Source organism: Bombus impatiens, unplaced genomic scaffold, assembly GCF_000188095.3.
Source record: "Bombus impatiens unplaced genomic scaffold, BIMP_2.2 scf_2222, whole genome shotgun sequence".
Classification (NCBI taxonomy): domain Eukaryota; kingdom Metazoa; phylum Arthropoda; class Insecta; order Hymenoptera; family Apidae; genus Bombus; species Bombus impatiens.
The window spans coordinates 2,014,334-2,038,723 of NT_178641.1; the positions used below are offsets into that span (position 1 = coordinate 2,014,334).

The window sequence follows — 24,390 nt, forward strand, 5'->3', positions numbered from 1 at the left end:
GAAAAGGGAAAGAAGAAACGAGAGAAAAAGGAAAATGAGAAAGATTTGGTACAAAAGTTTCTTCGACAAAATTAAGGATCGAGGAATCCCTACGATTGGTGTTTTACATTTAAGGAAAATCCGCTACTGTTGCTTTGATTCTTGCTTTCCAGCGACTGTTTTGGCATGTCGCCATAACATGCGTCTAAAAATTCTGCCATCGAGAGTATATCATCGTTAAAACTAATCTACTTGCCAACGACACTCATCTAAATTTGAAGACAGATCGTTATAGAGCTATCTCGCGTCGAGTCCCGCGGCCAGAATGTTTATGACAATTAATGTTTAAAATCCGACTCGACAACGAGCCGGGAGGATTCGTCTCGTTTACAAGCGAACCTACAAAAATTGGAGGAACAATACCGATCGAACGACAGAAGTGAAGAGGAATGACGAGTTACTCGATCGTTTCACTGTGGTATTCTTCGGTATTCAAAAATTTCGCTACATTCCAATCCCGGCACACGTCCATATCGATCGAATGCGTTACGTTAAAATTGTCTCGACCGATGCACCCCTCAAATATCAAGTTAGCAACATGTAGCAAATACGTCCCAACAGCGTAACTTCTTTTGATGTAACGAACAAGACGACTTCGGTCTAATACCGTTTGTACTTTTCGATGCCACGTATCGCATCAACATTGCGTGCGATTCTACGGTACAATTTTTAGGCCATCGATAGCGATTCGCTGTTGAACGAGATCGTCATGCCAGTAGTATCGTGTAAATGAGATCGGCGAAGGATGGAGAAGGATCGATTGATTCCTAACAATATCAATAACGACGTTGTATAGCATTAATAGAGAGTATAGATAGTAGGTAGGTAAACGCTAAACGAAGCTCAGTTGATTGTTTCGGGAGCGAGCACCTCACTCGTTTTCACGTATAATGTCATTTCGCTAACTTATACTTGTAAAATTAATTCGAAGGAGCGAGGTGTGTATGCGTGTATGCGTGTGCAACTGCGGAAGTCACATTGCTGTTTCCTTTACTCACACTCTCTCCACCTTTCTTGCAAACTTTCCACCATCGTCAACCATCGCTCATTACTCCATCGCTCGAGACACAGTTTTCATCAGTCTTCCGATATGACTTACCCTCATGCGGGAAAAGAGCTGCGAGCCACGTGAATCGATTGAACCCGGGCTTGCTCGTCTTCCTTGTCGAATCAAAGATACATCGGTATTTTATATTTTATGAGCTTCGAAGAGTTTTCAGCTACTTTCCCACATTGTTAGTTTCACGACTTTTCATCGACGTCTCCGATGGCGGAGTTCGAGAGGATGACCATCTTGTTACGATTTCGGGGATTTGATTCTATTCTTCGACGAAGACTTCCGGCAGCTGGATAGCTTCTTGTCCGATCCATGGCCATCGAACTAATTCTTCGACGTCAGGATTGTCACAAATTCTGTGAACACATCGTGTCTTTGCGAGCGAGACGATTTCGTAGACGATAAAATTGAATTCATTTCAAAAGTCGATGATTTTATGATGAGTCATGCGATATATTACGAATATAGTTTGTGACCATCGAATTATATTTTCTGGATACAATAGGCTATACATGCATACACGTACTACGTTAGATAAATGGCAGACTTGTCTTTGATTAAATATTTGCTAAGTAGATTTAGCTAGATACGGTAGAAAACGAGTATGAATAGCTTGTTAATATCGAAGCAGAATAAATTACCTTCATAGTTCACCATTCCGTCGCCATCCAAATCCGCTTCTTTGATCATATCATCCACTTCTTCCTCCGATAATTTTTCTCCAAGATTCGTCATTACGTGTCGCAACTCCTTCGATGAGATCAGGCCGTCGTTGTTTTTGTCGAATACTCTGAGACACACAAGTTTCACTCTTAATATTCACATAGGCCTACAAGAGTATTTTCAACCTTCTAGAACTTTGAAATACCTGAATGCCTCGCGTAATTCGTCTTCTCCATCGGCACCCTTCATCTTTTTTGACATCATCTGCAGGAACTCGTTGAACTCGATGGTACCATTGCCATCTTGATCCACTTCGTTCACCATATCTCGTAATTCTGTTTCTATAAAATCAGAAATCGGTCAAATATAGTTAATAAGTTTCGCGAACGTTCTTTTGATACCAAGAAGTTATCTCGTTGAAAAATTTAAAATAATTGCTGATATTCTCAGCATGATGGAATAAGCATATTATGAAAAGTAATCTATGTCCAAGCTTATCATCGAATAAAAATCAAGTGATTCTACGAGAACTAGTTTTATTAAGGTTTCAGGATTTCACGATTTAGATACAATTCTTCTGTAATATAATTATAACTTATAGCAGTTACGCAATATGACGAAGAACGGTTTGTTAGAAAAGTTGAGCAATTCCAGAGTAACCTTTTGTTTTCTTAAAAAGAGACAAACATAGACATAGATCATTCGTGTTCTAAGCTCTTTAATTGTCGCTTAAACGCGACATGCGATTTTCTCCATGTCCTCTTTCTAATTCCTGCGTGTAATGCATTCATCGTCGTCTCGTGGAAGACATTTAATTTCCCTTGTAGATCCGGCGAGGAGCAGAGACAGAAGAACTCGACGTGTAGTTAATTACTCGCGTCTGCACGTGCGCCTAATCGTTACAGTTTCTGACTTAGGATCGGCCGAAAGGTAATTTTCCCTAAGCTCTTGTCACAGCCTAGTTTTCGGGAATTCTACCATTTAACTCTCGTCGTCTTTAGAAAACCTTCAAACTGTCGCCCGGGATATTAATTTAGCAAGAACCGCTTTCGAGAAGTTTACGCTTCAAACTCTTCGTGCCAGCTTCGCACTCGTACAATTGACAAGCGTTTAAAAACCACCTTACTATTCCTAATATTAAACGTTCATCAAGAGCTAAGTACTATTTTATAAGATATATTGCGATGATAGCGGGATATATTAGAATTAATTGTCCCTAGAGTTTTGTTCTTTTTAACATATATCGAAACATGTACCATCACGAAAAAGTATTTTATCACTGACAAGATATATTTTAACTAGAAAATTGCATACTATATTTTATGTTATGTTTTATATAAAACTAGAGGTTGTAATACACGTGCTGTACCCCACTGTGATAGAAAACTTGAAACGATACAAATGAAAGAAACTGTGAAGTGACACATGTTGCTCACACTTTGTATTTCGCTGCTCATAATGTCAAAAGAAAACAGTCATTGAATTGACTGTATAGAATTTCATGAAGCATCTTTTTGCGTTACTAGCTAATAGACAATACAGCGGTTGGGTTGGCGGTTTAGATTACCGTTATATATTTCGGCCGCGAGTGGATAGCTTTTCGTCAGTTCGTGGCTTCTAGCCAGATCGTGTCTACCTTGATACACGTGGATGGCACGTGGTTGATATTGTACCGAATATTTCCATTCTTCAAATAACGTAACGATTCACTTACCAGACGGCCTCTGTCCCAAAGATCGCATAACCACGCCAAGTTCCGCCATAGTGATAGTGCCATCTTCGTCCTTGTCAAAGAGCATGAACGCCTCCTTGAATTCTGAAGTAATAAATCGCGCGTTAATTCGTCGTTGATGAAAATTGATCGATCATCGTCTATCAAACGATCTGATCTCGATCGTTTTAACCTTCTTAATATTAAAACTGTCAGCGCAACCGAGAGATCAAGTGTCATCTTCGACGCGTTGCATTTCTCTTTAACAGATTCAGTTTGATTGAATCGAACGTTATACATGCTTTTAGTCTCGTTTTCCTACGGCACTTTCAAGATTGGAATGCATCTGGAATTCAGTTTTCAAGCACGAAAATAATTTCTCTCTCCCTGCCTCTCTCTCTCTCTTTTCCTGCGTTTTCGATGCGACGATTTCTGTAGAAATTCCAGGGGTCGTCCAACCGAGCCGTAAATAACGACGGACGAAAAACTTTGGCGGAAATTTGGCAATAAAACGATATACAACAAATGCTTTTCCCTGTCGTCGTATTGTTGAGAAATCGTGGATTTAGATGTCTATTAATCAACAGCGGTCTGTATGTGTATGTACGTGTGTATGTTCGGTCACGCGTTACAAGTCGTGCAAAGCTAGCTGAGATCGCGCGAGCTTCGGGCAAGTGGCCAGCCACGGCGAACTCGTCGGAGATGTTATAAATTTTCACAACGTCCGGACCGGGCACCGTGTGGTAAAAATGTACGCGCGACAAGAGGGTCGTGAATAGTTTACGAGTCTATGCGTTCGTTAAAGTAGTCTTGTTTGATTCATCAGCGCATCTACGCGAGACAATGCTTCCATCGCCATTGTTGCGCGTTTACCTTTTATCCGACCCATTTCGTCTATTTACTGTCCCTTTCCTTTCTCGCATTCATTCATCAAGAGAGTGTTTGCCTCTGGCTCGATACACAGCCTTTCTATCTGCAGATGACAACGGCATATCGAACTTTCACATTTTTCTAGCGGAAGTTGGAAAATCAGGAAACTCGAAGGACGTCGAGATGAAAGCAAGCGTATCGCGAAGCTAAACACGAGCGACCGTGTTCCTCGTGTTATTTCTTCTTTTTTCGCTGAATGTTTGTCAAACAACAAGCGGATTTAAAAGAGTGTCCTCGAATCTCGTGGATGTTAATGCACATCCTCGTCACCGATCAAAAAACACCTCTGTGGTTCTCTTTAGCTCGTACTCTTTTTATTTCTTAACGTCGAAATTAATTAGTTAGATTTCTTCGAAGACCAAACTTTCCACGAACAAATTTTATTCCGCGTCTCCGAATCTATCCGTTCGGGTAAAATCGTCTTCTTGTCGGTTGTATCGTGACTAGTGAGGCACCCGATATAAAAATGGACCACGAGAAAAACCACGATCGTCGTCTGACATACCGATGGAATTCAGTTTGGGAAAATGGAGTTGGTAAACGTCGGGTTCGCCGTTTAATTATAGAGCGAGCGATTGCTCCGTTAGCTGCACGATAAATCACGCGAGGAAACAAATACGTATCACGATTCATAAAAGTCCGGCAGATTATAGCTGAAGTAGGCGAGAACGTGTATGCAGCCGGCAAATAAGAGTTTCTAGACGTCGCCGTTTGATCTTATCGTTTGCCGCATAGATCGGTCTGCATTCACCTTGCGTTTATCACCACGTAAACACCGGACGATACATTAATGTGCATAAACGAGTGGGCAATTTCTCTTTCAGTCGTTTCCCAGGCGCCGCAATCAACGATATCTCGCTCGCGTGCCATCGCAAAAAATTCTAAAAGCTCCTCGTCGCCGAGGAATCAACCACAAGGCCAATGATCGCAGTCACGTGAGACCAAAATACGATCTTTTATGCAACACGTACCAGCTCGAGTGACAGGATATGTACTTACGTAAGGCTACTTTCACAAATTAGACGACCTCTTCCCGTGGCTTTATACAGTCTACCGCTCATAACTATTTGCACACTTTCGAATTACTGTGAATACGCGATTAAAGAAATTGCTACATCGTCTTCGTTTAACGCGATTTCAAAATCGCTTTAAAAGACTCCGTACACGTGTATATGACACTAGGATTAGATACAAATTTCGTTCCGCTAAAACCTTCCTTAACATTTATCCAAAAGCAAGTCGATTTCTTAATCCGAGGGAATTTGTATAATTACGTCGAACACTTAATAACGAGGATCCTTAATAATTCTTTTATAAAAGTTAATACAAATAATAGTAAAAAATAAGATTGATGAAAGGACTAAATTAGGCCCGGGGACGAAATTTGGACCCCTTGAAATATTGGAGGTGCGGAAACATACTGTCAATAGTAATTGGAACATACGAAACGAACAAGAGCAGATTTAATTCAGTCGTGACACGCGAATGTAGGCACTCCTACTATATACAGATAAACTAAACTACATTCTGATTCTACAAGAAGGTAGCAGTGCTTCCAGTTATTAATTTGCGAAAATGAGGAAAATGTGGGCATTTTCGAGAATTACGAACGACAGCATAGACGTAAAATACTTCGGCACGGATTAATTTAATAGCCGCGTCACTCCGAGGCAAGATTAAACCACGCTTTTGTATACAAGCGAGTAATTTTTCACGTTCCCTGGAACGGAAATCATCAACAGCTTCTCTAATTTGTGAAACGTCGAGTGCCGGGGAAACGCATTATGCGTGTGAAAAACTCCGTTCTACTCGTTAACGTACGGTACGTTCACAGACACTTGAATTCTCAGTTGGAAAGTTTTCGAAGCACGATATTAAACGAACGAGAATATCTCTCGCTTTCACTTTTGGTATTCAGAGGTACGAAGCGTTGAAATCATTTTACTACGCGATAAGGAAAGCGTGAATGGTAAAGTTGATACCGAAGATCCACTTACCGGCCACTTGATCCTCCGTGAGTCCATATTCAGACTGAAAAGGAAAAAAAGACACGGGGTAAGTTAAATTAGAGGATCGTCAAAGTAGTTTACGATCCGGTGGCGTTTATGTTTGATGTTAATTGAATGATTAACACGGTTTAAACTTCAGCGTAATGTCCCATCAAAACTTAATATGTACTGGTGGCTGCCGCCATCGCATGTTGTACTCCTGTTTGCAGAATCATGCCAATTTCAGTCGAAGTATCATTAATTTAATCGAATTAACGGCGGCATAGCTTCCTCCGTAGTAATTGCCGTATTGGCTTATTAATTTTTTCTCGAATCGTAGTGCGTAATGAGATCGGATTATAGAATGCCATTTGATTCGTCAAAATGTCAATCAACTGTTTAAAAGTATCAATCGAGAACTGTCGAATAGAATACAGGAAATTTCACATTCTAAGAATCATCGTACGTAACGCAATTATCAATAGGCTGCTTCAAATATAATATTAGAAATTTTATATTTCAAATGTCATCAAAAAGTAGTTCTATCCTTTTTATCTTGTTTTTTTTGGTGATAAAATCACATTTTGAAGGAATTACGTTAAAAAATGGCTGTCTTTTCTCACAAAGTCGAAATAAGGTGGTTCTCGTGACTTGAAAGTGGTTTGCTGTTTTTCTTGTCTCAAACCACTTTCATGGCTATTTTTTTCGTCCATAGTCTCCTTTCTTGCTGACTTCTTATTCTAGAAGGACTATCTTATGTGTCCTAGTATCTTATAAATAAAATAACCTATAAGAAAGAAATGATGTAAATATGAAATATTTCATAATTAGATTACTACTGGGTATCTATAATATATTTGGAATCTTACAAACACGATGTTCGGCTCATAAATATTTCACTCGTCAATTATCACGCGCAAGTAAATATATCAGCAACAACAAAAGACACAAATAAGTATGATAAAATAGTAACAAATGCGAAAAAACACGTCAAATTTACACAAAGCGTATACCGTTGAAAGATTTCGAACAGAAACAAGATAAAACGATCCTACCACATCAACGTAAGATCGACTTATGAAACACAACGTGTGCCGTACTAAAACGAATGAGTGACATAGTCGCTTATAGCCGCTTGAAAGATATTCATCTGTCAGATTTAAAAAGATAGCCCCATTCCATGTTAAGTGCACTATTCCATATTAGAAAGATTACCCCACATTTAGTCACTTTTCTCTAATGAAAGTATCTCATAGCTATAAAGCCAGCCAACAATTTTCGGTTCTTATACAGCGACTATAGTTCAAGTGGTTACGTTGCTTTTAAGCGAATGTTCGATCAAGTAAACATTGATAGGGGTAGGTATAATTCGCACAATTAACAATCCTGTCCTAACTAATGGCCTGATCTGCAGTAATACCATGCTGCTGGCTTATCCGCCTTCTACAGACGACTGTGCTCCGACATTGTTAAATCAGCATTAATAGACAGCAGATTAAGGAACATATGCCGTTAACTCGATTAGAGGGACATTGACTTAGCAGCAATTCTGCGAACCGCTATCAGCATCCGCACGTTCATTCTAGTATAAGTGACTTTGCCAATGTAAGGCGTTTATGCCCCAAATACAACTTGACAGAGACTAAGGGGTTCGCTGAACAGAATAGTCGAGAGAAATATTTCTTTGTCTGCGTGTATCCTTTGAATTATTTCCTTCGCATCGTACTTTACTCGATTCTAAACGACTTACAATTAGAATTACATTTATCAAAATATATTAAATATATAAGAATGAATTATTCTATTGATTCACGTTTACGATTATAAACGATTACAAATTAAAAAGAGAGCAATTGCAAAAAAAAAAGTGTAAAACGAGTATACATTGTTGAAAACAATTGGATGATCGTCTTCCGTGTCACTTTGACTTTTATAACAATTTCTCGAATCTGTGCATGCTTCGTTTGTTTCTCCTTAACCCCATCCCTAAGGGATTGCATCTGGACTGTGTATCTCAACAAGAAAGATCGACCGCAGTCTCATTTGAGAAATAACGCGAGTACTTAAGCAGATGAAAATGTTCGACGCGATTGCTACGTGCTGAATATAATCGCTTTACGATGCGCTCGAAGCAGAAATCCCCCGACGCTTGCGGTTGCTACGGTCGTCTTAGAAATGGTTTCCACGAACCGAACGCTAATGAAGCACGCTATAAGCAGTATGGGTCAGTTAAGCTCGGTTGTAAGTTAGCTACCGAGTGATTTACAGCTATAGTCGAATCGACGATGTTGCAATTTTCACCGAAATAAACCGTTATATTCGAAATATCCTATACAGTTTTGCCAGACAAAGTAAGATCAGCTGCTCGTTCTGTTTCGCGACATATGGTTTCGCATTAATTGAGAATTCCAGGACGAACAGGTTGTCTATTCGATATTCTGGAAACGTTCAGCGATGTCACTTCGAAATGACTTTCACGGATTACGTTCGTGGATATCCTCGGTAATCGTAAGCACTGTGGGACAGGAGAATCTGTCGAATGGACCCGTCTTAGCCGAAAGCTCTTGCTTCGATGCTTCGAAGCTCTTTCGAAGCAAATAGAGTCGGTATTCAACTGGGTCACGTCCTTTTTCAACAGTTCCGAGAGCGGTTCGCATAAACTCGTGAAAAGTCAGCTGGATTTTACGAGTGAACGTGCCTGCATTTATATATTTACCCGACTCCTTTGAATTCTGCGCCGCCGACTCTAACACGCGGCTAATAGATAACAGTTCGACAGATGCGATTTAATACCGGCAAAGATAATGCGTGTCGAATGCTAAGTTGCGACGTATCAAAAGTACATTGAACGTATCAAAAGTAAATTCAAGTATACGATCGATCAGAATAATTTTTTAACCCGGCTTCATTCTTTTCAACATTTACAATGTCGATCAAGCTCGAAGAAAATGTGATATTAAGATAATAAGTTATTCCTTTCCTGAAAACTGAACATTAATTGCGTACTTGAGCGATGAAGTTGAGAAATTTGCAAGAAGTGAAGCGGATCTTTGATTTCTGAGAGCTTCGTTATTAATATGTATTACTAGCCGTTCCAATTCCGTGTTAAAGATTTTCTTAGAATACTAATAGTTCTTTCCTCTCATTAAAATGAAAGCAAGATCGAAGCGTAATAAATTACAGGATCGCAGGGTTCAAAGAGTACTTCGAATGCAATCGTTACTCACGCTTATTTGTCGAATCTGACCATCTATAGTACTCGTCAATCTTCGCAGTTTTCCATAGGCGGTTGTGTACTTTTCTTCCGCGTCTGCCATATCGAGGACGATCACGTGCACTAATTTTACCGATTAACACGATTACAACTGGCTCTGTACAAGGCACTTTTTAAATTTACATTTGTCCCCGACAATGGACGTGTTCCGTGAACGATGTTTCGTTTTTTCAGATTCTCTAAAGAAACTCTTTAATTTCACTGGTGCCTTTTAAAATAAGAAGCGCAGAAACAAAGCCTCGCCCAAGCTTTTTCTCGTCGCACGAATAAATTTCCGTCTCTCGCTGCGAAGAGGCTGCCACGCGTCAATCGAACTAGCGCGACTACAGGACCGAACACAAATAATATTTATGGACTAGCGAGCGGTAACGTCACCGCTTGTTGGTGCCGCCGGGTCCTTCGTCTCGTCTCGAATTCATTCTGATTCTCCCCTCCCGAACGACATGTCACGTGCAATCCTACGCGAACTTAATTCTCTCCGCAGTCAACTTTTCAATACGCATCCGTGATAAATCATATTCCGAATGGCAAACGAGTGGAGTAGAGTCAAAGACCTCAAGCTGGCCATTCGTGTCAGCTCGAACGAACCACAAAACTGATACTCGTAATTATCTACGGTCGTATTATTCGAGTTAGGGTAGAGTGCGAGCTTTTCGACAACCTTCGGCTGTTTTTAACTTGTCAGTGGACTCCGACCATTGGTTGGCAGTTCTTTCCTTGTTTACTTCGCAGTCCATCCTTTTTTCTCCTTCGTCCTGTTTCGTTAATGGCAAGTTGCTCGCGTTGGTGGCACAGTCTGCCAAACGATGCGCGTTCCCGAAAACACGATTGTCGAAAATGGGGAAGGATGTATGCTCGTTCGTAGTCGCGAAGGCGAGTACCTTTACGCGCGACTCGCTTTACACCTGTTCGCGATTGCTCGACTAAAAGGACTCTAGTAACGCTGGTTGCCAATAGTAAGGCACGCCTAGTCTACTGAATCAACAATGATTTAAACGGACATCGACTGCAATTACAGAGATGGCGGCAAATATTTTGCAGGATCTAACTTTGGACGATGTTGGTCTTGCATAATCGGACTGTTACAGTATTCCGTTTGCCAATGAGAATCAAGTTTCTTGAACTCAAAATAATGCCTGCCTATTATCCACAAACGTAATCGATATTTCGTTAATATGGTATTTGTCTTTCTCCACGAAAGTATAGTTTCTCGAGGGAGAAGGTGAAAGTGTCTGATACTATTTCTGGGGCGTCGCGACGAAAAATCACGGACACCCTGACCTGCTTTGTCGCACGTGTGAATCTCTTAAAATGCAGCCGCAATGGTTATTTTTACGGACGTTCCGTATTGATACAAACACTGGCGCCCCGCGTTTGAAAATAACGATACACGAAGGCAATTTAGATAATGGAAAACTCGTTCCGCGTTCTATTCGATCGTATCTCTTGCGTCAATGAATTAACCTTTGCTTGCGACACGCGCGGATGTTAAATGACCACCTATTTCTCAATTCTATCTGCTTATAAATAAAAGAAGATCCACATACAAGATACGATAGCGTGATAGAAATACAGCTTTTTCGACACGTTTTTCTTCTACGACCTGTGCTACCATCTAATGGAGGAGGAAGGTCTAGATCAGACGCGTCTAGTAGACGACAGTCCGTTTCTACTGCACGCTGTCTAGTCGGTATTAGAGTAAAACGCGGCGCGTCCGACTACGACTACCCGTTTCTACTGCAGCTGACGCTTGCAACTAAACGCTCCGGAGAGAAATTATTCTTACTCACCAGATTTATGGTGACGATAAGGTCGTACTGCTGCCTCTGGCCCTTCTTTTTATTCTTGCCAGTCTTCACGGAAGCTGCTTTCGGCGTAACCTTAACCTGTCCCTTTTGAGCAGAGGGTTTCTGAGCTGGTTTCGCTGCAACTTTCGCACCAGGCGCCACCTTCTGCCCGGCTGTCAATGGCGCTTTTTGACCTGTCGAGCCCTTTTGATTCACATGGCCTACTCCATCTGCTGGTTTGTTGCGAGCCTATTATCGGAAATAAAACACCACTGTTAGATCTCTTGACTATCGATAACAAAGATACTTCTATTGGACGTGTACCGCGCTTTTCTTCCCACTTAAACGAATCGCTGGAATTTCGAGGGTAATCAAAGCGCAGCATCGTTCGAATTGTTCCGCTCAGTCGTACCGAACGGGAATTAAATTATCGGGAAGCGAGGTCACGCTGAAATTCATCTTCTTCTTTTTTTTTTTTTCTCGCTTTGCTCCGCGACTTTTAAACGAATGTTATTACGTGCTTATATAATTCCTCCTCCGGGTTTAATTACTCGGACGTGTGAACAACTCCCGCATCGACCTTCAACTGGACTGCAACGAGAGCAATCGCGAGAATATTCTGTGGTGAATATTCTCTTGCTGAAACAGGCGATATAATTAGAAGGATCAAAATTCTGTAGAGCATCGGCTCGAGGGACAGTCTCGAAGACGGTCGTTGGCAATTGCGTTTACTCGCGGGGAAACACTTCGTGAATTTACGAGCTCCGCCAGGACGCGGACAAAATGAACATTAGGAATTGCAAAATAACGGTTGTTTATCGAGCACACAGTTCGCTGTTATAGCCAAAAGCGAAACTGGGCCATCGCTGTTCACGAATCTCTTTTGTCCCGTTCACAAAGTTATCTCTGATGCCCTTCACCTCTCTATCTACCTTTCCGATCTGTTTATACAAAAATATGCGGACTGCCCGATCAGTCTGAATTTTTATGCGTTCGCTGAAAAATCTCTTTTCGAGACAGAACTTCTCGCGAGATGCAATCGATGCAACTTGCATATACATCAAAGTCGAACTATATGGAGCGTCTTTCGTATCACAGATCGAGCAAACCGTGATTCGTAATTATTGCAACCTTTTGTCCACATTTTACAATTAGTCGTTTAATCTGCGAACAAATCTGTCTCTCAGTCTTTCGGTGAAATGATTTAATCGAAAAAAGGTTTTCCAATACGTTCGGACAGGGATAGTTGTGGCACAGAGGTGGAAAATACGGGCGACGGCTAACGAGAAACGAGCTCTGGAATAATCGAGGAGTCTGCAATTCTCTCTGATCCGAATAAAAATTCGTTTTTTCCCGCCGAGATAAAAATCTAAAGTCTCGGGATGAACAATATCCTTAATTACCGGCAAAGAATTCGACTAAGCGTCGAGTCAACGTTTCGAGGTCGAGGTACATCCCATGCCATTGTTCTCGGATTTCTGCTAATGACACGCAATAGAACGATCCATGGTACTTTCCGAGATTTCGATCATCGTCGCCAACGAGTCTTGCCTTTAGTTTCTTGCCCGCTTTTCCACTGGGAATTAATTAGCCGACGCGTTTTCGTTTATCCGTTTGATCGCAACATCTCGATAGGAATTCATTCCTTTCGTTCCTGTTTTACGCCCTCGAATAAAGATCGCCGGCGTAACAATCGAGCCAGCAACGATTGATAAATACGTACACAGACAGAAATGATCGCCGATGGTACAATCTCGTTCGAAAAACCTTCGGGGAGACATTGCAAGAGCGATAGATCGAAAACGGATCGAATCTGTAAATCGAATATCGTCGTTATCGCGGAATAAACGGATGATAGGAGTCTGCAAACTGCCCCTTCGTTCCTGTGACGAACAATCGAGCAGATTCGAATCTCTGGAACCAAGTCGGATTCCGATGGCGCGGATGTCCGCCAGCAGAAAATAAATCGAGTTAGTTGATACAAACTGCCGATCGAGCTACGCGTAATGCCCGATCGAGGCCAAGAGGAAGAACCTTGGTCACGTTAAAAGGAAGCCGAAAAAAATCTGGGCTACACGATCATTCAGAACGAAAGGTTGAAAAACCAAAGCTGAAATAAAAATAAATGTAGAAGATTCGCCGAAGAATTCAGATATTTTTTAATAGATCGAAGAATGTGAACGATCCATAGGGACCACTTAACGAAATGAAAGGCTTAACGCTAGTTCGTCGACCGTTCGCCCAATTACTCGGTAAGGTAGGCTCAGGTATAAATATAGAGCGACTCTCAATTGGTATTGGACATTCTAAAAATATCGCCAGTTTATTCAAATAATAATTCAGTGGAGAGATGGCATGCCCTGCGTGGGTGGGACTGACAAGATAATTATAGCGTTTGCCGTCTACCGCGTTCTTACGAAAAGCACTATATCACTGGCGAGGGCAGACCGAAAAAACGCAGTAAGAACTGCACTTTGCTACCGTTTACCATACTCGACGTGAAATAATAAAGTTCCTCTCTACGATACGATGCGTCAGGTTACACTGTTACGCAACCTTTACTACAGGCTGTTATACGTCGACGAAGAACGATAATAAATATCATTGGCCGCTGAATGAATTGTACCATGAATTTTAACGAGAGGAATTTTAATCATCTTCCGGTCGATAGCACAACGTAGGTCGGATACAATTTCGTTTACTGCCCAATTTCGTTCGATCGCATAAGGCGCCAGTATCGGATAATTCTTTCGAAGAATAATTCCATGAATTCACGAGGTCTCGAGGATATTAAATTTCTTAGTAACCAGTAAAAAGAATCGGCGATATATTGCGTTGGACGATGTGGTGGTTGAATGGAAAGCAGTAGTATCATAGTCTGGAATGTTTTGAAATAGCAGCACCCCCACTTCTTTGCACTGGCTGCCGCTGTGTTCTCGGCCGCCTCCTCGCAACACGTTCGCGGTCTACGAAAATTTTATTGCTTTTTCCCTCAAAGTTTTTGGCAGGCCTTCACAACCATATAGAAAACAATCGTATAACTGTGATTTAAATAATATTTCTTGCGTTATATATCGCGTTATATATCCTACATTCTATCGCACGTAGTAAATTTTTTACAGGGAACGCTTTAACGCAAATAACACGGATAACCCTGTTTTTGATTTCAGGCAGTCTCGAGTAGTTCCATTTGATCAGAACGAATGAAATATTTTTCCTCGTAGACGCGCGTAGAAATTTTGACGTAGAGGAACGCGCAGATGATGGACATACGATCGAACACTTTAGGGTGAATGATAGACGGCCTTGAAATTAGCGGTGATTTCAATCATGTTACTTAACCGTTTACACGGCGAATCGTAGGTAGCATTATAGCAGTGAGAATTGGCGTCGTCTGTCTGCGCTGTGAGAAGCTGTGAATTTCGATAGTTCGCAGGAAGGGATGAGAGAAATTCTTCACCTCCCCTACCATGCGTTCTAGCTGAGCTTATAAAAGATATCCAGTGCGGATAAACCATTAGTGTGGAAGAACGAAGGGACACACGCATCGTGTTCAGTTTGCTTGAAACCGTCGAAGATGGTTAGTCAATTTGTTAATTTAGTGAGGGAGAAACGAAATCGCGGAACTTAGTGACGTTTGTTGCATGGGCACGCATTGATTGGAGGATTCTGTATCGAAACGGCAGAAAATCGAGCAGTTTGGCGCAACGCCAGCGATTCTATGATCGATTTTCCATATCGGAAGTAATTGACAGACAGAGAATTAAATCTCCAACGAGAAACTCTATCAAAATTCGTTCGATCGGCCTGCCGTTTCTGAAGTGAATAGGATCCAGTTAGCGAAAAGTGCTTCTCTCGTGTATCATCAACAGTGAAATTGTATCGAAACGTTATTTCTTCTTTGTTTCAGGATGACGAACAGCTGAAAAGTAAGTAAAACCGAGCAGGCGAAACTTCTCGGCCGTAACTGGCGAAAATGAAGCGGAACGGAATTCCGCTCGCACAAATAGACACTGCGCATACAGCGCCGGCATTTCGTTAAATCCCAGACGCGTCAACAAGTATGGTTTATTCGTCGAAAGAAGGTCGAGAATGTTTAAGATTTAGGTCGCAGCTGGTCTGTATTTTACATTGGCGAGGCATCGGAACTTCAAAGGACCATTTCCCCTTCCAGTGTACGGTTGTTCATTAAGATTTGTCGCTTCAACGTGGCCAGACCGGATTACGAACCTCTGCCAAATCGAATCGATTTATCGCGGCGACGACCGAACAACACCGTAGTCCATACGCGAGAATTTCTTAAAAATGTTACACCTCCTGTCTTCTCCTTTCCGCCCACGCTTTTTCCCTCGTTCTATCCACAGAGTTTCGGAACGCGTCACGGTACTACGTGGCGCTCCGATTGCGCAATCCAACTCTGTATCGCGAAATAAACCGCTGATTTACTTGGCCTCGTTATTTTAATATACGCCGTTGGCATACCGTGTAAATAAATACATCTAAGTAAATAGAAACATCGATGCCTTTCGATTACGCGTCCAGAATCTTTCAGGAGATGTGAAAGATGCCTGAAATTTTGTTCTCCACTCCCGCATTCAACATACAGTAGCTCACGGATGTAGCGTTCGTACGGTACGAACATTCGTAGAAACCTCTGATGAATTATATTACGTGTGAAATTTCATTAGCACTGCAATAAGATCTGATTACAGATCAAACAGAGTTTGAAAGCTAGAAGATATTTGCTACAAATATATTTAAAATTACACAAGTATATAAATTACCATTACATCGACAAGGGAAAATATTCAACGAAATTAATTTGTACACTTAATTTCCTACGGTAATCGTATGAATACTTTCAGCTACTGTACGCCAACAAAATAACGGCGAAGTAAACGATAAGCGATACAGAGGCAGTGATTCGTTATATTTTACAGTGCTCAGGAGAGCCTTCTCCATGTTCGATTCAACGAAGTCTGGTCGGATCGAGAAGGAAAAAGTAAGAACAATCCTCAACACCCTAGGGCACACTTTCGACGATCACGAGCTCGAGGTGCTACTCAAACAAGAAGACGAAGAAGGTACTTATATATATATCGCGATTTTACGAATTTTTACGTAACGGGCATTTGGGACGCAGCAGAAGTTCCGATTCTATTGCATTTTTCGCGAGCTTCATAGCAATTTTTGGAACGACATTGGTACTCCGCGGATCGATGCCTTCGTTCGACCGAACGGGGCCAAATAATTCATGATATAATGGCTGAGAAAACGGCGAAACACGTGTGTAGGTAACGAAAGCTAAGTGACGCGAACGCGTGGAAACTTTTCCCAGGGCTCGACGGTTTCGGTATTTGTTTCACGCAGCGTTTAAGTTTTCCTAATCCATTTTAATGGCACTGCCTATACCCCAGCCCCTATTTCTGTGCCGTCGTTTCTGGGCGATTGCTTGACGTTATGGACTCGTACTAGAGCGAAATAATCGAAAGAGACTACCTGGCGATAATTTCCTCTTTTATCAGCAGGCTTATTCAAACGGCGGATATCATACGTTGATATCTACGTTAAGATTTCTTTTGACTAGTTTTTCAAAAGGAAGAATGGTCCCTTTCAGGATTTCTACGGAGATATCTTCCGCCAAGTCTCGTCGTAGGCTCCTTTTTACAGCAAAAAAGAATTGGGTCGAGGCGGAGCTTCCTCCTACAGCCTACTTTTTCGTATTTCGCTATTCGCGTATATATCGAGTCACCGCCGGAACAAATCAGACAGTGCGTCCCTCAAAGAATTCTTATCCACGCGTGCATATCCGAGAGAAGATTCAAAGAGCCGACTAACTTAAAAGTAGTGGCCAGCCTTTTGGTCTGGCATTATGGAAACGAATTACACTCTCGCTGGAAAGTAGTAAGACGCTTATAGAACAACAAAGTAGAGCTGAGAAGTTGTTAGGAAATTGTTAAAAGCTCTACGGATTATTGGTGGGAACATTAGATCGTAAAGAATCTATACCGTTGGATTGCAAGAAGAGTAAACTATTTAAAAACTCGTTGATTTTGTTGTATCTATAAAAATTAACCTCCGAATGATATTGGTACGCTAAGTATGTCTTTAACGTGGCAAAGTGTCCAAGGTGTTGCTCAAAAATTGTAATGAGCAAAGTTGCATGTCTTTCATCAACAGATGTAAGTTTTTACTCAAAATCACGATATGCTGTTTAAAAGCCTATCGCCAGTCTCAATTGCCAACGAGCACTCTTGCAACAAGCAACGAAAAAAAAAAAAATATTTGCAAATTGAATCGTTGCACGAGGACTTACGTTAATTGTATCTCGTGCAAATAGAACTTGGCCAGTTCCCTCCCGGTTGCCGCCACGATACAGGCAAAAGTTGCCGAAGAAAGCCGCGATCGTACTATTCCAGCCACCGTGTTTGCCTCTACAACGTTCGAACGAAGTATACTCAACCGTAACGTCGATCTGTGACACCAAGTCGCCCGAAAGGAATTGCTTTAAGCTCGTCGAATTGCCTCGGAAATCGAGACAATGCTCGTGGCTGACATCGCATCCTTTATCCTAGCTTTATCAGCACGCATTATTATGCAGATATCGTTCGCTCTGTACGATTGTACGTCGATGTCGACTCCAAATACTCTGTTTATGCTAAGGGATGTTAAGGGCTTCGACCGAATGATTTATGGTACACGTGGAATAATTATTGTTTCTAAGAGATAGAAATTTAGTGCTTTCGGATGTCGGATGCTATTCATAATTAAACTGGCAATTATACAAATTTCAGTGTCAAATCGACGAAGGGAATCAAATTTAGATAGAGATTCGTTTTATTCATTGAGAGTTGTGACTTTTTATTCGTTGGTAGGTTTTCAGATATTCCAAAAGATATGTTTACAACCTGGAGTCTCGAAAGCTACTTTCCCATAGCCAGTTATCGTAGATGAAAGTTAAAAGAATTTATGAATTTGCGAAATTTGATCAAAATCAGCGTGTCGTAATTAAACGATGTCCTCTGTTGGCAGTGATTCATCGAATATCAACTTTCATTCTAGCTTCTACGTATTTTTTCAATAGCTGGTACTTTGTCATAAAACTCGGACGAAGGCAACCAACGATCACCACATGCAGCTCGAACGTTGCGGAAGGTTGCATGAAAGTTCTATGAAATGAAAGTTGCTCGAACTCCCGTCCACCCCCATAACAAAAGAGACCGCCACTCTCTTTTCTCTAAATCCACGCCCACAAACTTAGTCGATCGATGAGAATTATATTTCGATGACCGATATAAATTTGAAATTTATTCCCGGCAAGCGTTTGGAAGACTACCAAGTATATCGTCTCGGATATTTTTCCATCGATGAAAAAGCGACCGCGGAACGGAATCGGAAAGGAGGCTGAGAGAAGCTTGTTTACACTGTCGATGAATTGCCTCGAAGGAGAGAACAGTATCTGGAGATGAATTTTTTTTTTTAATCGTGGCCTGGGTTGGGCTTTCAGGCAGCGGAAAATTAGATTTCGACTCCTTCTATCGTGTGGCCTGCCACTTCCAAGAGGAGGACGACGAGGCCCTGCAGAAGGAGTTAAAAGAGGCTTTCAGGCTTTACGACAAGGAGGGTAACGGTTACATTCCAACGAGCTCTCTCAGGGAGATCCTCGCAGCTCTGGATGATCAGATAACACCTGATCAAATGGACGGCATGATCGCTGAAATAGATACCGACGGCTCTGGCACAGTTGACTTTGACGGTGAGTATCACGTTTCCTCAAATTATCCTATTCCGTCGTTCGCGTGCCCCTTCACACAAGAAACGTTACATCGCGAGTCAAAACTTTGCTACCGCTACTTGTTTCGTACAATCGAACAACTTAAAAAAGTTAGATAAGAACTATCCTGTTGGTTTAGACAATTTTTCTATCAAAATTCTGTCCAAGTTGAGGGAATTACTATTGCAGCAACGATTTCAAAATAATAGCACCATTAGGAGATTTAATACGGGGAAGTGATTACCAAATTTGTAAAATTGTCAGCCATAGAATGTTTTAATTACACGTGATACTTTTTTTTTTTTTGTACAAAAAATTCTGCCAGTGCGATTCGAAAAAATGGTTACGATATTGGCAACGTGAACTTTTCGACTAGCTTCTCCTATCTATGGAGCTCGTTACGATGGCTTGCACGAGGGCTTGATTAAACCTTGAACGTCTTAATACCAACGTTCCAAAGCTTCTTTCAAAAAACTGCGAGGAGGCCGTATAAAGGATCAAGGATACGACCTACTTGCTTTCCAGGAGAAGCATTTTCTTGGCGCTGTGACGAAATGAAAAGGACTACCTCGCAATAATATTTCGGCTTATCCCGCGTCAGTCGACCATACGAACCCTTACCGAAAATAAGATTTGTAAAGAGGTATCAGCTGAACATGATCTCTCTCCCTTTCATCGAACCAACGTTCTTGATTAACTCTGCTGCGTAATTAATTTCTTCGATTATACCGAAAGAAATACGTAATGGAAAGGCGTCCGTCAATTTTAAAAGAAAATGAACGTTCTTTAATTTTTAATGTTACCGCAAAGCAATTCTGCCGACGTTCAGTTCAAATTGAACGTATTTAGTATTTTTTATCTTTTAGTTATTCCCATTCCCCTCGTACTATAAAATATGAAGAGTAGAATCGTATCGAAGTATTTATGACCGAAGTGTATATCATCGTCAATCTCTACAGCGAAGGAAAACAAATTTTAATAGCAAGTGGATCAAAATGGAATTTTTTAATCACCACACACGTAGCATCGTTCGACTACATCGTAGCGCAAAAGCTAATCTTATTAATTTTTGTGTTGCAGAATTCATGGAGATGATGACCGGCGATTAAGCTCCACCAGAAAATTCACCATCTCGCGTGAAAGGAACGCCTGCATTTTCTTCCTACGATACTCTCATTAATCGTGGACGAGGAGCTCTCTCTCTCTTGAAATTGAAATTCCACGGGAGAAAGTCGGGTACACATTATTCATTTCGGTCAAAAACGAGCAAGGGATCAACGAGACTTCATCGAACATCATTTTTTTCCCGCGCGTTTGTTCGCTCACAGTGTACCGAAATCATTAAGTATCCGATTAAACGTTGCCTTTACCGACCGCACGAGAAGACCATTTTTATTCCGCTCCAATCGAAAACGGCGAAACGCTATTCGAGTTTGTTTGATACTCAACGTCAAATGATCGACGTAAGTTATAGCAGCACACAGGAATCGGTGAACGGCCATTATTCTTCAGTTCTTATGATGAATGGACATCTGCGAAACCGTGAAACCGATTCTTTTTAAGGTTCAGGGCTCTCTTGCACAATTGAACTAATATTATTAGCGAGATTTTACAACTCATAAATCACTAGTATCGATAGATCTTCTTATATAATAACAATAAGCTTTATAATAAATTATATGAAATTTTACAACCAAGTTTCACGTGTGACAAATTATCCTATTATTCCACGTGAGATAGAAATTTGTAAAATTATAAAGAAAAAATTCTCTAACATCTAACCTGTGGCTTATCGATTCGCTAACGTTATTAGCTGATAGATTATTGTGCAAGAAGACCCGAGTCGCTTAACTTGACCGATCTGACTGAGGCCCTGCTGAACTTTAATAATTCGCTTGAAAGCACGTCCACTGAAATGACAGCGCCTTTTCCAAGTATAATTCGCGTGTTATAACGTGTTATGGCACGAACAGGTCGTATTTCTAAATTTTAACCGACACCCGTTAGATACTCGTAGCTCGACGCGCCTAATAATTTCCTGTCTCCTTAAAAGCGGCAAACTTGTATGGGATATTCATCAAGGATCTCCGGCGAGCAAATCGCTGAGCGTGCAGTAGGATCGTGTTCGAATTCCGTGAAGGCCACTTATTCGATCAACTCGGGCATCGACTTGCTGCAAGGTCGAGGTCTCTATACTTTATAGCTTCGCGTTCTGCATATATCAGCCGGACTATCGAGGTTATACAGTATAGGCAATGGATACGATTTCACCGGTGTTTACAATTACCTAGCATTTCGAACCTTTGGTTTTTCCAGCTTGGAAATTGGTGATGGTAGACTGACCTTTACGGGCTACTCCAAATGAATGATATATGAAAGATGACATTTGCAGTGAGAGAAATTGAAGAGTTCATTGTCAAAAACAAGCCTCGATCCTTTGATCTTTTCTTCGGCTGTGCATGTTATCTGAAATTAAAATATCCAACAATTTCAGTTTTCCATTAAATCGATTCATAAATCATGAAGTTATGAACTTTGCAAAGTCAACAACCTACCGTCATTTGAACCACGTTTCCTTCAAGCGCTGTTATCAGAGTAAATTACGTCGATACGTGTGAACGCTTAAGAAAACATCGATTCCGTATACTTTAAAATAACTATCTTACCAGTAGGATTAACTCTGTTCATTTGAAAAAAAGCTATTACGATAGGAAGCAACTTTGAAGGTTGTTTGTATAAAACCAGTTAATTTTCGTTCGACAATAAGTCAGGATATAGATAGATTCCACCGTATATCCTATTTCTGATAACCAGAAAACGTTACGTAATTGACGAAGATCGTTTTTATTACGAGCCACCGTATTATCATAATCCTCGATAGTTTCTCATTAAGAAAGCCAATGTAATAGGCATCAAGAGAAACCAATGGAAACTGAGGTTATAGACGTCAGAACAACGAAGATAATCTGGTTTCTTGACAGAGCAATTCTGAACGATCGATCTCGAGATCTGGAAGTCAGAATTGTCTCCAAAAGATTGGGAAAAGCGTGAGAGCGAGGAGTCGAGGATCCGCTGAGAACGTTCAGAGACACCCATTGCCACCCGTCACTCATGCTCCGCTTTCAGCTTTTGCCCCTTCGACTTCCTTCCTTCCATTTTAGTCGGCTCTCTCGTTCCTCTCTCCACACAGGACTCCACCACGGCTCCAGGTCCGGCCCCGGCTGTTTCACCCACTCAAGTTTTGTCCGAGTGTTCGCGAGCGAGACCCGGAAGCCGCTTTCAAAGGATCAATAATTGGGGCCGACTGCAACCGTCCTTGAAAAGCTATAACCTAGCTAGTAGATGATCCGGAGGATTGGTAGGTCGCGTAAAAATATATCGAAGATTCAAAGGAGCGATGCAGATGTATCGACGGGCATCGAAGGTGGTTCAGAAGCAAGTCAAATAAGGCGGAGCTACAGTGGAAGTTTGGTTATCCGGATTAATAGTGACACGCGATAATCGAATCCTTCGGGAAGCCGAATAATTTTATTTGCGTACGAGGATAATTTATTTCTATTTTTATTCTGGACCCTTCGTATAGGCAACCCACAGAAATTTCATTCTCAAATCTTTGTCTCTTTCTGAGAAACCTTCTTAATATTTTACTGAAAATTGGTTGCACGATTCAGTAAAATATCGAATCAGTGTACACCCATTTTCTCTGACTTTTTCAAACCCTAAAACGTGGACATAAACAATTCAGTTTGCGCACATAGGGTTGATACGAAACAGGAATAAAAATGTTTCAACAAAGATGTTACAATTTCTTCTAGTTTCTAGTTAATTGATCGTTTCTTTAATAAGTATTCTCCTAAATCAGTTCTCCTAAAGCGAAATTTTGGTCAAGTCGACTGTACTACGTTTGCGTACATTTTTTCGAGGTTAACCGAAGTTAAAGGCGGTCGTTGAAAGCGCTTGCGAACGTTTAAAGTTCACGTGAAAATCGTTTGCAGCGCGTTATGCTGCGAAAAAGCGCCGAGTCTCGTTACACGGGGCAACAAAAGGAAAAATATAATGTAACCCTGAAGAGCAATTACAATAAGTGCGACCTAGATTGTGTTCGTATACCTCGGACGCCGTTACGTTTCTATTTTCAGTGTTTTATACGACTTTTCCACGTCGCTGCTCGCCGAACGACGAGTACTATTCCAACGTGAAAGAACATTTTTGTAGCCAGCGTTCACGGGTGAGCAGTCATCGAGGCGTGAAGAGTAGCAGTCGATTAAATCGTATCGATAGATTGACGCGTGTCATCGAGAGTGATGGGTATTCGACATATTCCCGAGGGAACAGCCCCGGTGTACAGCAGGTGCCAACTCACGGCTGTACGTTTGGTTTATCAAAATTATAGAGGAAAGCAACGTTCGAGCAACGTGGAATGAATTTCCAGAAACGCGTTTCAATATTTTGGAACACTTAGCGGGAGCATTACAGTAATCGTCGAGTATGTCGGATTTACAGTGGCTCGTGAAATTATTCTAACAGTTCTAGAAATCTTTTACGAACGTGTATATTATGCCTGTTATACGAAACAGTTTGATATTTCATTAGCGCTATAGCGAGATTCGACTATCACGGTTATACTAATTAAGTTTGAAAGCAATCTGAAAATGTACATATTCTAGAAGTTACGAGAGTACTGCTTGAACTCTGTTCGTTGCTTCATTCATATAAGTGAACACTATAATAATCACGACTCGTGTCTCGTAACTGTTTCAATCAAATTTCGAAACACTTTATATAACACTAAATGCTTATATATATATATATATGTCTATCGTTAGAATGTTCAATGAGGTTGAAGCGATGAGCATCGACAAGAAGCGCGCAAATACCGCGCGACAACGTCGGAGGTAAGTGTAAAGGCTTGTACGAACAGACGAAGAGAGGAGGAGAATCGAGTGAATAAACATGGGAATTCGTGACCTTGGAACGTGTCACTGCACTTACGATACAGCAACTAGAAGTAGGTGAATGCAATTAATAATTAAGGAATGGCCACGACGACACCGACGACGAGGGTGCAGGCAAGCTATCGATCGTCCTTCTCAACCCGAACCATCCTCAACCCAAACCTACTGCCTTCCCGGCTACATTCAAAGACTCTTGCCGCCAACTCTTATTG

The 24,390-nt window shown here is 41.3% G+C and overlaps 2 protein-coding genes across 9 annotated transcripts in view; one reads left to right on the top strand and one right to left on the bottom strand.

Moving 5' to 3' along the window:
• Positions 1 to 145: 145 nt before the first annotated feature.
• The window catches only part of LOC100747071 (neo-calmodulin), an 80,010-nt gene continuing 55,765 nt past the window's right edge, over positions 146 to 24,390 (bottom strand). For 6 of the 8 annotated variants that reach the window (XM_024372001.2, XM_033324376.1, XM_012393191.3 and 3 more), the window contains 6 exons: positions 11,453 to 11,698; positions 6,398 to 6,431; positions 3,474 to 3,575; positions 1,965 to 2,100; positions 1,738 to 1,886; positions 1,421 to 1,452 (listed from right to left, as the gene is read on the bottom strand). In XM_024372001.2, coding sequence (XP_024227769.1) covers positions 1,421 to 1,452; positions 1,738 to 1,886; positions 1,965 to 2,100; positions 3,474 to 3,575; positions 6,398 to 6,431; positions 11,453 to 11,698 — 699 coding nt within the window. Of the gene's footprint in view, positions 1,453 to 1,737; positions 1,887 to 1,964; positions 2,101 to 3,473; positions 3,576 to 6,397; positions 6,432 to 9,615; positions 10,329 to 11,452; positions 11,699 to 24,390 lie in introns of those variants that run through there. The other 2 variants (XM_003494363.3, XM_012393193.3) reach the window with 2 other exon arrangements.
• LOC100747184 (troponin C) lies at positions 14,895 to 20,601 on the top strand. Its single transcript, XM_003494364.4, has 5 exons — positions 14,895 to 15,029; positions 15,360 to 15,378; positions 16,390 to 16,533; positions 18,957 to 19,205; positions 20,304 to 20,601. The coding sequence occupies exons 1-5, from the start codon at positions 15,027 to 15,029 to the stop codon at positions 20,330 to 20,332; spliced, it is 444 nt and encodes a 147-aa protein (XP_003494412.1). The 5' UTR covers positions 14,895 to 15,026; the 3' UTR covers positions 20,333 to 20,601.